The sequence below is a fragment of the Centroberyx gerrardi genome, chromosome 9, assembly GCF_048128805.1.
Source record: "Centroberyx gerrardi isolate f3 chromosome 9, fCenGer3.hap1.cur.20231027, whole genome shotgun sequence".
NCBI lineage: Eukaryota > Metazoa > Chordata > Actinopteri > Beryciformes > Berycidae > Centroberyx > Centroberyx gerrardi.
Genome location: NC_136005.1, coordinates 9,733,726 through 9,748,339, shown reverse-complemented (window position 1 = coordinate 9,748,339; position 14,614 = coordinate 9,733,726). Strand labels below are relative to the sequence as shown.

The following is a 14,614-nucleotide window of genomic DNA, read 5'->3' as shown; positions in this document are numbered from 1 at the left end:
TGGAAATAATGACTAAGGCAATTCTCTTGCTTACACACACAGAAACATATGCATGTACACATAAACAAATTTACCGATCATGGATGCAGTGGCCCTCTCAGATCCAGGCACCACGTTGTGAGGAACCCCCAGGGTGAAGGCCTCGTTGTGGTTCTCATCAGAATCTTCCTTCCTCCAGATCTTAAACTCCCCTACTGAACCCCAGCCTGTCGAGAAGCCTATGTGACGTACCTGTATGAACAAATTAATGATAGCTTTAATGATCCCCAAAGGAAAATTATGGCGACCAGAATATAAATGTCACAAAGGAGTCAAACCTGGCCAGGGAGCTGGCCCGCCCACTGGAGGATCACCGATTCATTGGATGGTTGTAGACCATGGCCCACCTAGAGCAAATCATGCAGAGAGATTAAAGGCAAATCCTTCTCAATGACCGATTCATTTAGAAATGGAAGAATAAATATTTGTGAATAATAGTCCACAATATTGTATTACTAGTGTTCTTTGCCTTGGGCTTTGGTTGTATTACAACTCCTGCACCCCATAAGAATCAGATTGCAACACAAACTCAAATAGCGCTCTTCAAGGACCACTGTGAAAGTCAACAACAAAAAATTAGAAAGCAATGAATCCACTTAGAAAGCAACTGGTGCTGTTTTTGGATTGCCCCATACTGAGCACTAATAATGTCCATCTGCCAAGTGTTTTGGCGATGCCAGTCTGATTCACCCACCTCCCACACACAAACACAAACACACACACACAGACCCATTTAGAGCACATTTCCTCTCTGGTATTTCAGGGTTTCATTTCGTAATCACATTAAACCAAAGACCATGCACAGCCGAGCCCCACAGCTCATCCAACCCCAAAACGCAATCAGTCCCTAAGAAAATAAATGAATCCTATTGGGCCATAATATACGGTGCTCTACTGCGGGCTTTTAATTGCTCCCTTTGGTGAATGGTGCGAGGCTAATGCTGGGGCTGGGGCTGGGGAGCAGTGTGCCAGCCAGCGAGCGCCATGCGAGCACCAGGCCATGGATCACCGAGTGTCCTCGCTGACATCAGCCCGTTAAGCGTGACCTCACAGGCAGGCACGCCAGTAAAAGTGGCGCCAGTCCTCCTAACACACAGACCCTGTGGCCTGCCCAGTCTCTCTCGCTCTCTCCTCCTAAACGGTGTCTGCACATCCACTCACTATCCAAACACAATCTGTTGCCCTCGCTACTGCAGTGCCCTCCATCCATCTATACATTGTACACTCATCTGTTCTCCCCCTGAACAGCCCATCCACTGTTGCAAGTCTATCACCCTAAACCACCTCATATACCGCTATTCATCCCGCCCTCGACCCACTGGGGCCACTGCGACCTTATGTCCCAAAGGAGAATGAGGAAGGTTAAACAATTATGATGGCAGAAAAGTATTCTGGTACTACAAACACATATACTGTGTTTGTTTGTACAGCGCTAGACCTTATCTTCTTTCCAAATATTTTCTTTCAGAGGCCTCTCATCTCCTTACCTGTACCACACCCCCCTTCCAGCTGATCCAGAAGCTGCGGAACTCATCCCAGGACAGGATGCCTGGCGTGGGGGCACTGACCAGGGGATCGCCCATCTTGCCCAAGGATATCCAGGAGCGAGTGTTTTGCCTGCCACCCAGTACGATCTCCAGCATCTCTGCGCTGTCGTGAGGGCTGGCAGAGAGGGCAAAGTGGGCATCGTTGTGGGTCTTTACCGCCACCTGGAACTGGGTCATCCTGGCCGGCTTTTTCACATACTGGTACTCATACTTGTTGGGGGTGGAGATGTGGATCCTCTCTGAGAATGAAATTACACTCAGGTACTTGGTCTAGTCAAGTTTACAGTGTTAATAATAGTGGCACCGGTATATTATGCATAAACTTGCAAAGTTGACAGAATTGGACTAATTAGCGACGTTGTCAGGGACACAAAAAAATAATCTCCCATTAGAATTGAATGTGAATTGTATGTTCAAAAAACTGGAAATTCCGAAAAACCCTGAAAAAGCACATCCCTGTATATCACAAAAACATAGCTGCACTGACCATTGGGACAGAAGAAGACACTGTAGGTGTATTCTCTGGGTAGGCCTTCTGGCTGCAAAGAGAGACAGAGAGAGAGAAGAGAAAGAGAAAGAGAAGGGAGAAAGAGGGATAGATCAGGACAAAGAAAAGATGAGGAGAAAGAGAGGTGAGGTGTATTAATCTTAACAGCACTCTTATCTAATGTTACCTACATCCAATAGGTGATGCAAGTGAGTGCTTTCTATTCAGCAACATTGATCGATGTGTAACATCAACATCAACATGTTTTACCTCCACCAGGACACTCCTGCGGACGTAGTCCAGCCCAGTTGGGGTCCTTCTGTCGTCCAAGTCGTTGCCTGTTTTGCCTGTCTGGAGACCATCCGAACAGCAGCTTGGTTCACTGTAGGCAATGGCACGGGCTATTGGGGCAGCAGAGAGTAAAATGAGACTACCTTCTCTCACTTCAAATATCTTATTATTATCTTTCCCAAGTACTTCTCTGTTATACAAGAATATTCTTGCAAAACAGTTTGTTACTCCTTTTGTTTGGCACTAATGTTTTGACCTTTGCGCTCCTTGCACTTGGCTGTTTGTAGTGTTGCCAATCTAGATATTTAGACTTATCCCACTGTAGCACTTATTATAAGTCACTCTTTACAGGGGGGTGGATAAATGGCCAAAATGTAAAGCATATCTCATTATGGCTACACATACAGTCAAGGGATTTCAAGCAAACATCAAAAAGTGTTAGTGAAACCACTAATAGTTTGGTAAGACCATACGTTTGATGTCTCTCAGGCATGAAGTTTTGTACATCTAGCGCAACATACATTACACAACACAAACATGTCTGTAAGAGGACTCCTAGTTCTCTTGCTGAGGAGCACATTGGAAACGTGGCCCTGTGCCAGCGGCGTCTCTTTGTGTGTGTGTAGTGAGAGGGAAAGACTAGGGGCCAGGGGACTGGGAGAGGGGCCGTGGGGGGCCCATTGACCGCCAGTGACCTGCAAACTCATCAACATGCCACTGAGTGTCACAGCAAGGCCCTGGCTGCTCCCCCGCTGCTGGCCTGCTTTGTTCTCACATGCACTCTGGAGGGGACTGTTTGTAACTCTGGGTGGGTGACCAGATCACACACAGCTGAGCTCCTTGGCCAGCAGAGCTCTCCTAAGTCAAAGGCTTGCCCTTTAGTAAGGCATCACACTGAGTGGACAGCAGCCCTGGTGAAAGGCTGCTATTGTTTTAAAGTGGCATGCCCCTTAAGAATTCAGATAATGCTATTTTCATGGCCCAGAACAGTCCAATCTGTATTTGTTTACATGAGCATCATAATCCCACTGAAGATCCTTCACAATCCAAATGCTGATTTTTGTGGACAAAATAAACACTGAATGGGATCATTATAGCAGTGTGCATAGTAGTTTTATTTCTGAGACCAATTCAACACTATAGACTCTGCACAGTCCCTCAGCACATAGACAGAAATGGAGGGAAAGGATGCGACTATTAAGAGGGGGAAGGCAGACACCATATAAGGAGCTGCCCCTATAACAACGATGTTAAAATTTATATTTCTGTCTGTCTGTCTGCTGTCATGACTTTTGTTTTTTGACAAATACAACATCTGTGTCTTGTCATCTGTCACATATGTTGTTTTTTGAGAAACAAATGCATGACGTTGAAAGTCACTAAAAAATACCCTCTTCCTCTTTTTTTCTGGACTGGAACTCCCACTCAGTTTCATATAGTTCTTTCTGAACATGTGAAAAGGATTGTGAGATGTGAAAGAGGTGTGAAGATTCATAGTTAATGTTGCTTTTCACAATAATACAAACCATAAATCTGTCTTTTAGAAGATATGTTTTACGAGAACAATCACAATGTGCTAATAGATGACTCATTAATATAGTATTTAAACTCATGAAATACTAATATTTGACAATGAATGAAAGACATGTCTTGGTTCCCATTAAGATCAAAAATACCTGTGATGTTAGCGGCCCCCAGTTCAGTGAACGACAGTACGATGGATGTGGGTGTGGCCTCTCCTGGAGCCACACACTTCTTCCTGGTTAGATGGTGCTTTCCTGGGTGGCCCACGAACTTGATGCCCTTGGGAACTGAGACTTTAACATGAACCTGTAAAGGGAGAGGGAGAGGAGAGCAGAGGAGAATATAGGGGAGGGGAGGAGAGGAGAGGAGAGGTGTATTACACTCAGACACAGTGGATCTCCTCTGACAGGCTATAATGGCGTCATATCTGCCCGGCACGCCCCTCCCTCATATAGTGTGTTCTCCTCAAAGCTCTAAAAGCATTGGGAGAGACTTTCTAAATCACATTGTGAATTTTCCATGCTGACTGACTCATGCTTCTCAAGCTCCCCGAAGGATTAAGTTCCACTCATCGTCCAATTTTCACAGAGGGCTCAGTAATGCAGTCGGATCTTTTCACTGTTCTTCATCCACACGCCACCAGTCGTAAATAACATAGCAGAAAATATAGGAATCACATGTTGCCGGGGTGGATATCAAAGAACGGGCTACGCTGGTTTGCATAATCACCTAACATGACGTTACGGCAGCGCACGCACAGGCCATTTAACAGGCTCATCTGCGAACATCATGATGTCATCTGTGTGAAGCGCAGGATGGACCCATTTATGGCCAAGACAGAACAAAGAGGGTTCCTCGAAGTGAGCGCCAAAACATACTTCTGGACTGACCTCATGGCTTCACATTACAAACCTATGCCCTCCTTGGCTGCCGCCACCCATCCCTCATTGCCCCTGGGCCTCATGGCTACCAATAACTTTCCTATAGCAAGGCTCCATTTAGGCTCATTGTGCATGGCACATCGGGAATGTGCAGGACTCTTTTGCCTCTGTATTTAGTTGCACAGAACGTATGTATGACTGACCAGTATGATTACCTCCCTTTGATGGACAATATTGTACAAGGGTGGTAGCAGCCACTGTCACATAGTTTTGACATCAGAACTATTTTGGCATGCAAAATGCAGAAATATACAATGACTTGTATAAAATGATGTAAAATGATTTTGAACTAATGCTATTATTGGCATCTTCAGGACTATGGTTTGGGTGAAGAGTGTAAAGTTTGCACTGTGAGAAGGCAAACAAGCTTTCTCAGTAGGATGTGGGAACTGGGTTCTGTCTAAGCACCAGCCAACTGCTGATTAGCCTTATTACACATTTGCTGTGCTGTGGAAAAGTAACTATTATGTTTCCTGTCCATCTGCCCTCGCCTCCTCACCTCAGAACAGGTCGGCAGGTAGTTGTAGACAGTGAGGGGAACTTTGGTCTGCTCCCCTCTGATCACGCTGTAGGGCAACGTGAAGTCAACAAAGAACGGCTTGAAGGTGCGAAGCTCCGCCCTCTTCGCTAAGCCCAGCCCCTTCTCTTCTGACAGGCCAATGGCTTCCGTCACCCAGGTGGTGATGGAATCGGGCACGTCTAATCGCAGCTCAGCTTCCCCGCTTTCAGCGCTGCCAGTGACACATGTTGAGATCAACTTAAATGTACATTGAAGTGAAAAGATTTCAGCATGGCTTCACGCTTTTATTAAACACAAGTAATACCACTGAAAAAGGCAGAAACAACAAGGACAGGATTGATAAAACACTGCAGATTACTTTTATGTCGGACGCACCTGTGTCAACACCAACACCTGCACCAATATAACTATTATAAACACTCTATAATGGATAGGTGTGAGGAACAGTCAGGTGTTGACCCAATCTGTTTCTTTGAATGAAGCGGGCTGAGATCATTATTGGCAACACATATTTAATGTTGGTCTTGGCAAACTGTCACAGGGTATAATAAACTGCATGTACGCCCTTCCTTTTGATCAAAGTTGCCCAAAATCCACTTTAATACACGTTAAGGGAAATCAAAGCTTTGGACTACATAGGAAATTAGGCAGAGCTGAAGTCCTGCCCAAAGGAATCAAGCATATGGAAATCTATGGGCAGTTCATTTATATTGGCTGAAAATGAATGGAAGGAGCTGTTGAGAAAGTGACAGGCTGTTCCAAGATAGCCCAATTTAAATGAGGCACATTCACACCCAGTGGGAGGAAATACTGGACGCTGCTGGAGTGATGGAATATCCCACTTCTCACATACAGGCTTCACTTGCACCTCTGTCTTCTTTTCCTCTCCTCTCCTCACTTCCCCGCCATCTCTCATCTCCACACTTTCTCTTCCAGCTCTCCTCTTTTTTTTATCCCGTCTTCCCATCTTCTTTCCAAGCCTTCTTCCTCTCCTTTCTTTTCCTCGCAAACCCTCTTCTCATCTCCACACTTTCTGTACAGCACCACCTCTTCTCCTTTCTCCTCCTGTTTTACCCTCCTCTCATCTCCACACTTTCCCCTCCTCTCATCTCTACACTACTTTTATGGCCTTTTGTCCTTTCTTTTCCTGTCTTTCCCTCGCTCTTCCAGCCTTCCTCCCGTCTTCTCCTCTCCTCTTCATTCCTCTGCTTTCGTCAATGCTTTTAGCTTTGGACTGTGACCAAATCCCATTTAAGTATGTACAATCCGGTGCACCTGAGATAACCTCCATCCACTCAAAGGTAGCTCTCACACGCACACACACACACATGCACACACATGCACACACACACACACACACACACACACGCATGTTTAATATTTAGAAAGATTCAAATACCTGACATTGAGGCAGTGCCACACCCACGTCTCCGGGAAAAATGTACGCCTGCGCTTCTCTGCTCTGCAACCAAAACACAAGCTGACATCAATAAAAGGCCTCAGCTGTGGCTCTGCTCACAATAAAAAGCCATAATTGGAAAATGTATTATTCTGAAATCCACGCCGACATCCTCTAAGTCACACCATGTGTTTAATGTTCATCTCTAGAATGAGAGCTATTCATGGCATGAAGGAATGTAGACCTAAAATATGGACAACCCAATAACTCTAATTTCTTTTGTCTTGTTTTTCTCTGCTTCTCTATTTCTCAGTTCAGAGACCTTATTTAACCCAAGTGCAAGGAATGTCGATCTAGGTAAATTCACTGTGTATATTTTATATATTTTTTAGATTACTCCAAATAACACTTAGAGGTTTAACAAATATGAAAATTGCCAAAGCTTTGGGTCAAACTTTGTTCAAATGATTGCACCCCAGTGGCTTTGCTTTCAAGTTCATTGTATTCAGAAAACATAAAACCCATAACGGTGTGGGTTCTGCTATATCAATAAGTTGATTTCTGCAAACCTGCATTAAATACCGAGTGTGGACTTGCCACTCTCCTTTGAAATAAGCAATGCATTTAAAATACAGAGTGGCTTAACGGCTAGAGGGACTGTCCCAAACAGAAAGGTCAAAGGTTTGATCCCAGTAGCAGCCAATATGTTTACATCAGCAGCCAAATGTCCCAGAGCAAGACACTAAACCCCAACCTGCTCACTCACTGTTGGGGTGCAATCACACTTATAGTTTGTTTTCTTTGATCCAGAACATAGTGGAAAGGTTTACTTTGTTGCATTTTTGTATTTGGTTCCTTCAGGCTCATACTTTCCAATTACAAGCAAACCAGGGCTTGTAACCAAAAGTCACATGGACTAACAAGGATTTATTGGACTGAGTTTTGGTAACCTGTCATTCCACAGGGTTTGAGATTTTCAGTCAAAACAAATCCACATCCAGTCCCTGTAACTTAAGCTAAGCATTAATAGGTTATTTGATGTGCACCTGAGTTCAAACGGCACTGTTCTCACCTGCCAAAACGAACCAAACAAAATGCTCCAGAATTCAAATAAACTGCTCCAAACAAGCTAAGTGTGAACAAAGCCTATGTCACTCTGGATAAATGCCTAAAAATGAAAATGTAAAAATGAACAAGACCCTGAGACTGCCGCTGACATGCATATGGTGAGTGCTTCTGCTTTACCTGGGTGTGGGGCGAGAGTGCATGGCAGCCACTAAGGTGGAGGTGTGGGGCTGGAAGGCAGGAACGGCCTCGTCTGTGTACATCCCTCCGCTCTGCCGGTGGTTCAGACTCACCATGTCTGTCATCACAACCAGCCCTGTTTCCTGTGGTGAACGCACAGAGAGAAACACACATACGCACACGCTAAGAGTTTTTTCAAACATTCATACATCATCACCCTGGGCTCATAACTGAGTGTGTGTTCTCACTGTGAAAGCGAAGCGTGCGTCCTTGGTGATGTCCCAGTGCCATGGGAACACAGAGGAGCGCCTCCGTCTCTTCGATGACAGCCCAGGCCACCAGAAGTGTCCATCATCTTTAGGAATGCCAAAGGCGTCCGACACATCAAAGTCTGCCAGCTCTTTAAACACCTGTGCAGTGGAAACACACACATGCACACACACACACACACAGGCACAGACACACATATACAGCTCACAGTTAGACATATCTCCTGATCTAATGGCCAGAGAACAAATAATCTACAAGTAAAAGTCACAAAGATGTGTCACAAAACACATGCATGGATCTAGCAATTTATTTCATTACTTTGTTTATTCCTTGCTTACAAATTCTTTGCTTAAAAGGTTTGCAAAAGTTTACATTTTGAGATTGAAAAGGTTTACATAAGGAGATATCAGTGAGAAAGGAGAGCGATAAATAAAGTTACATTTGCAGACCACACTGCAAAAACAACTGAAACTATCTCACTAAAATAGAAGATTGTTTTTCTTACTTGTTCTAAGAAAAACAAGAATTTGACACTTAATATAAGATTAAAAACTTTCAAGAGGTAGCCGCACACTCATAACTCATACAAAATTATTTATCATTCAGATATCACACTACCTCTTGAAAGTTTTTGATGTTGTCCCCATTAGCCAGCACCTCCCCTATACTGGTGTGCGTTTCCACTCTTTCTTTAATGTAAGATTAAACCATATCTAAGGTGGACATGTTTTATACTAAAATGCAATTTATACACTGAGGCAATTTATACACTGAGGACCAACCTTGTCTGGACTGAGCTGGAAGTCGGGCTTTAGGAGGTAAAGACTCTTATCCACAGTGGCCACACACACACAGGAGCCCCTCTCTCCCCGAACACGCAGGCTCACGGCTTCCCCAGGCATCGACTCATTAGCTGACAGAGAAACGGACACCTGGGAAACAACATGAGATACACAATGCAATGGATGATATGCATACCGTATTATAAGCTGTAGTATAATATAGTCCGAAATGCATTTAACACTATGCCAAAATATTGCACATTAAATGGTGTAAGAACAGCAGACAGGAATTTTTAGTGAGATTCACTCAGTATAATCAATAGTTAGTAGTGTTTTGTTCCTCAATGGCTTGATGGCAACTTATGTGTTAGGGCTGGGACGGAGAGAACAGCCTCAATCCTATATGCTTGAGTAAGGCCATGGGGAAACACTGGGACAGAGAGTGGAAAACTACAGGCTTTGAAAGAGGACTTAAAGAGAGGGAGGGAGGGTGAGAGTCAGCCATAAACTTTCACGCATCAAAACCATTTTTCAGCAGCACACAGTCACAAATTAGCCCCGTTAATCGGTTCCGCTGCCCTCCTTTCACCACTCCGTAACCTGTCATCCTCTCCTGTCACGACCCCACTCATCTTCCCACATGGCCTCTGTCTCATCATGTCCTCACAATCCCCCCCCCCCCCTCCTTTACCCCTCACACACACACACACACACACACACACACACACACACAGTGTTGTAATGGCATACCAGGGAGCTGTAAATACTTCAGGGAGTTAACTCCACCTAATGCAGGCAGGAACTGGGGAGCTCTCCCAGGCCAACACAGCTGTTTGTTTACAGACATTAGACTGTGGACAGAGATGGTGCACGGATGCTTGGACTCACCTCCAAAACGTATGCATACAGGAATGGAGGGCTCATTATTTTTCTCCAGGTTTTATCCATAATTATTTCTTAACTAATATCCAACCAACAGCAAGGTGTTTAGCCCCTTGTTATCCTAGCTGTATACTGTGGCTGTACTGGAAAGCTCCCAATATGTAGATGTGTGTAATTGTGTCAATGGCAAGCAGTGTAGCACAGAAAAAGAGGGTGAATGCTCGGCCAAACTATTCCCTGGATAAACGAAGATTTAAAAAGAGGCCTATTTTTGCTCTGTTTCCAGTATGTTGCAAAAGTGTATTGAATTACACTGATATAAATCATGTATCAGTATAAAGCCCTACTGTGTGGAGTAAAACAGAGGGCAGGAGACAGCAGGGAAGAAGGTCTCACGCTGTATTTTTACGATGTACCGTGAAGCCTTACTTTTCAACATATTACTAATGCAAACCTGGTTCTCGAAGCTGGGCTGGATAGGGATTTGCAAGCTGTCCGTGACGCCCTCGCCGTTTTCCCTCACGTAGTAGACCAGCAGGCGGCTGAGCGGTGCCATGCCGTGGCTGACAGGGAAACGTAGGTACGACACACAGCTGTCCAACTCCGCCTGGGGGGTGGAGCCTCCGACACCTGGCATACAGAAGAGAGGGCATACAGAAGAGAGGGCACAGGAAGGTGGTAAGGTGACATTTTACTCACAAAAAAAACAGTAATGTGGGTGGGACATTCCATCAAGCCCATTAAGAAGAAAAGAGAGATCATCAGAGGGAATAAAGGCCTGTGTTCACTGACTGCCTCTTTTTTAGGTAACAGCACTTAACAGATGCTTAAGGGAAGTGCTGGTCTAGCTACTGCTTTATTGCTAAAAGTTTGAATAGTTTTAACTTCCAGCGCTTGCCAACGAGTGCTAAAAACATAACAGGCTCTTGTGCTGTCGAGAATGCGTAACAGCAAATCCTCTCCATTGCCGCACTGTAAAGTCAGGAGTCCAGTGAACAGCCTAAGGGTCTTTGAGTGGAACCTCCCTGCTTTTGTCTTGGGGATCCCATTTCTCCATTGCCTACCTACAAGCTAAGTGGGAATGATGTGAAGAATCTCTCTTTCATTCAGCAGGGGCCAATGAACAGGTTTTCTTAGAGTGTCTTGTTGTGCATCGTTACTCTATTAAAATCCAATGGACAAAGGTGATGTCGAAGCATTTAACAGGAAATGGAGCCCTGCACTGTACTGACCAGAGGTGGAAGGAGGCAGGTGGGTGGTGTGGATGTTCTTGTCAAAGGTGACCGTTGCCCTCTTTCCTCGGTGCGAGGCTGTGAGGTTGGCTGACTGCTGGCCTGAGAGGACGATGTTCCCCCTGGACGCCACCTCGTAGTGCAGGGTGAAGTTACAGGGACAAGTGGACTTCAGAGCCACTTCCGCCTCCTGGCCGACCTACACACACAGACAGACGCAAATATGCCGTTGGGATCATGTTAAGAATGATCCTTCAGCATTTAGATGGCATTAGATGACATTTTGGAAATGGACTGAGATGAGGTTTGAACCCAAAGCAACAGGATTCATGCCAGCTGCTGACAAAACTTTATTTAAATCTGAGCGGAGAAAGTGAATTAATAATCTTCTCCCCTCGCTCAGACCTGGAAGATGTCCTTGAGCAATCTCCAACTGCTCCTGTGTAGCTACTCAGTGGCTCAAACACACAACAAACACTTTGGTTGTACTGGGCAGCTCCCAAGCGTGAATTTGTGTAACTGTATGAATGTGAGGCAGGATGATGCTGAAAAACAGCATACACGCTCAGCAGACTTTCCGTGGAAATTTCGGCCCAAAAGAAAGCAGTGTTTACCTTGAGCGGGGAGCTGGAGCTCTGGATCTGGATGTGACACTTGCTGGGAGAGTACCAGCTACTGATGGACAGATAGCTGGGCAGGTACTGGTCTCCTGCTGGCTTGCCCTCAATGGATGTCACCTTGGTCTATGCCAGGCAAAGCAAAACATGCAATGTCTTAAATAGGATTCATTCAGAATCATACTATCCTTCATACCATGCCTCACCGTTCAAAAGTAACAATGTATGAAAGTGGAGACTCCCATGCAACACTATACATGACCTATACATGACCTCTATATATGACTAGTTACATATGTGACCATATGCTTTTCTCACAATACGATTCGATACACGATATGGGGTTCATGATTCGATACAACCGCGATACGACGTAATAATGACAACAAAGTCTGCCTGTGCAGAAATATGTTTATTTCTGAGCCACAAATCTTTCTAGCAATGGGCCTGTCTTGCTAGAATGTAAACAACAATTTAAAAATGTTATTACAAAGTGCAAATAATGTAATTTCGATTGAGAGCTTGTGAAATTGTGATGGGCAAGCCGTCTCATTTGTGATTACTACAGCAGAATAAAATGTAGCTAACATTGCGATTCATTTTTCTGCCCCCCAATATATTCTGCAATATATTGATTTTCGATATATCGTCCCATCCCTACTAGCTACTGATTCAAATCATGAAACTTCTTGCTTTTTCTGCCCGTTTCTCTTTGTCTCTCTCTAACCCCTTAGCTATCATACTATTTAAAAAAAAAATGTTTCCGTTTATATCGCACAGCACTATTAGAAAAAACTCTCCGTCTCCCGATACCCCCGCTCTCTCTGGGGTTGCACAGCCACTGACCTCTAGCCAGACATACTGGGCAGCGGTGGGGATGGAGGGGATCTCAAAGGTGGCCTGGCCATCCTTGGAGGTCAGTTCGCTGGTGTAGACGTTGTCCTTGGGCGTCAACTCCGCCTTCACACGCACCCGCACCCCATCGGCCGGGCTCCCATCAGGGTAGGTCACCTCAATCTGTGGGAGAGAGGGTTAAGAGAGGCCAGGTGGAAAAAGACAAACACAGAAAACAGACGCAGAGACAGACAGAGACAGATGCAGAGTTATCAATAATGGTAGAATTGCAAACAGTCACCACCAGAATACAAGCAGCACTCAGCAGCTACTCAGATAGGCTCTAATATATTTGGGTTCATTTATTGGTTTGAAGTGCTGGTATTTGTCAGCACTATTCATAGCAAATAAACTACTTGTATTGTGCATTATACGGTTTCCCACCTTTTCTATTTCATGTTCTTTGACCCATTGGGAGCCGATTTTTCCACTGCCTTTTTACATATAAAAGCTGGTTATTTTTCTGGATGCAATAGTAACTATATGATTATGTGCCCAAACTCTGTTGTCTCACCTTCCCCTTGTAAGGCAGACCAGGCTTGAACTGTTTGCGTGTGTCCTTGGAGTACTTGATGTCGATGAGCTGTTTATGGACGGGTGTGGAGTCGTCGAATGTGGTTTGCCTGCTTCCGTCCACGCTGGTCACCGACGCCCACATGCTCACCGTGCCCCTGAAGTGATCTGCCACATCCAAGGGCATCATGTCCTTCACACACAGGCTGAAGGTGGCTGAGCCTTTGATCTGACAACAGTAGCAGAGTGATCTGGTATAGCTCAGTGTGTAGAACATGGCACTAACGCTGCCAGGGTTAGGAGGGTTAGGATGCTACTGTTAGGTAGTGATGGGACGATATGCTTATCTCACGATACGATAAGCGATATGGTTTCACGATTCAATACAACCACGATATGATGTAATAAAGAAAAGTTCAATGACAACAAAATCTGACTGTGCAGAATTATGTTTCTTTCTGAGCCACAAATCTTTCTAGGAATGGCACTGGCTTGCTAGAATGTAAACAACAATTTAAACATGTCATTACAAAGTGCAAATAATGTAATTTTGATGGAGAGCTTGTGAAATTGTGATGGGCAAGTCATCTAATTTGTTATTACTACAGTAGAATAAAATGTAGCTAATATCATGATACATTTTTCTGCCCCACGATACGTATTGTGACATTTTTGCATTGCGATATATTGACTTTTCGATATATTGTCCCATCCCTACTGTTAGGCACTTTGGATAAACTGTCCAGCAAATGGCAGCTTTTATGTTATAGACTATTAGAAAACACAGTTCATCAGCAGCCTCATTTAGAACGACTCTCTAAGTGCTGATCCAGGGTCGCCAGCCAGGTTCCTCTTTCCTATCTTAGTTATTCTAACTTAAGATACAATTTGAGCCCAGAATAGCAGTTCGGTATCCATATGGGCCTTGAAATCACTTCACACACAGCAGTATAGTACTCAATATCAGGATACCTGTTGACCAGGGATTAAATAAACTCACCTCCATGGTTTTGACCACAGGATGGCCCATCTCATGGCGGTAGTAGCCAACTCCATTCACTGTCATATTCACTGTCAGCTTCCCTGTCACTGGCTTCCCAAAGGTATACCTGCACAACATTAAGATGTATCAGGATACATAAAATTCAACTTGGTAAGTGTAATGCTACAAAAAGTGCAATCACATACAATACAAAAACATCCAACAACAGCACACTTGGAAGCTTTCATAGACTGTGAGCCAAAAGAAAATCCCTCTGTCAAAGGGAGATATTTGGGTTTTTCAGCCCCTGGCTCTACTCTGTTACAATGCTGAATTTTAGGAGACTCACCTGGCCCTGACAGTGGCCTGTTCACAGGAGTTCAGGTCACGGATGTAGTGTGGCGGATCGATCACCAACTCAAACTTGGGCATCACTGTGAGGGGGGCAA

The 14,614-nt window shown here is 44.6% G+C and overlaps 1 protein-coding gene across 1 annotated transcript in view; it reads right to left on the bottom strand.

Moving 5' to 3' along the window:
- The window catches only part of cpamd8 (C3 and PZP like alpha-2-macroglobulin domain containing 8), a 50,920-nt gene that overhangs the window by 27,238 nt on the left and 9,068 nt on the right, over nucleotides 1-14,614 (bottom strand). Inside the window, exons 9-26 of the mRNA XM_078285652.1 lie at nucleotides 14,515-14,599; nucleotides 14,184-14,292; nucleotides 13,185-13,412; nucleotides 12,623-12,793; nucleotides 11,774-11,902; nucleotides 11,160-11,358; nucleotides 10,382-10,557; nucleotides 9,046-9,195; nucleotides 8,242-8,403; nucleotides 7,994-8,136; nucleotides 6,749-6,811; nucleotides 5,329-5,560; nucleotides 4,041-4,194; nucleotides 2,344-2,474; nucleotides 2,074-2,125; nucleotides 1,527-1,825; nucleotides 318-386; nucleotides 75-231 (exon numbers count right to left, since the gene is read on the bottom strand). Coding sequence (XP_078141778.1) covers nucleotides 75-231; nucleotides 318-386; nucleotides 1,527-1,825; nucleotides 2,074-2,125; nucleotides 2,344-2,474; nucleotides 4,041-4,194; nucleotides 5,329-5,560; nucleotides 6,749-6,811; nucleotides 7,994-8,136; nucleotides 8,242-8,403; nucleotides 9,046-9,195; nucleotides 10,382-10,557; nucleotides 11,160-11,358; nucleotides 11,774-11,902; nucleotides 12,623-12,793; nucleotides 13,185-13,412; nucleotides 14,184-14,292; nucleotides 14,515-14,599 — 2,709 coding nt within the window. The remainder of the gene's footprint in view (nucleotides 1-74; nucleotides 232-317; nucleotides 387-1,526; nucleotides 1,826-2,073; nucleotides 2,126-2,343; nucleotides 2,475-4,040; nucleotides 4,195-5,328; nucleotides 5,561-6,748; nucleotides 6,812-7,993; nucleotides 8,137-8,241; nucleotides 8,404-9,045; nucleotides 9,196-10,381; nucleotides 10,558-11,159; nucleotides 11,359-11,773; nucleotides 11,903-12,622; nucleotides 12,794-13,184; nucleotides 13,413-14,183; nucleotides 14,293-14,514; nucleotides 14,600-14,614) is intronic.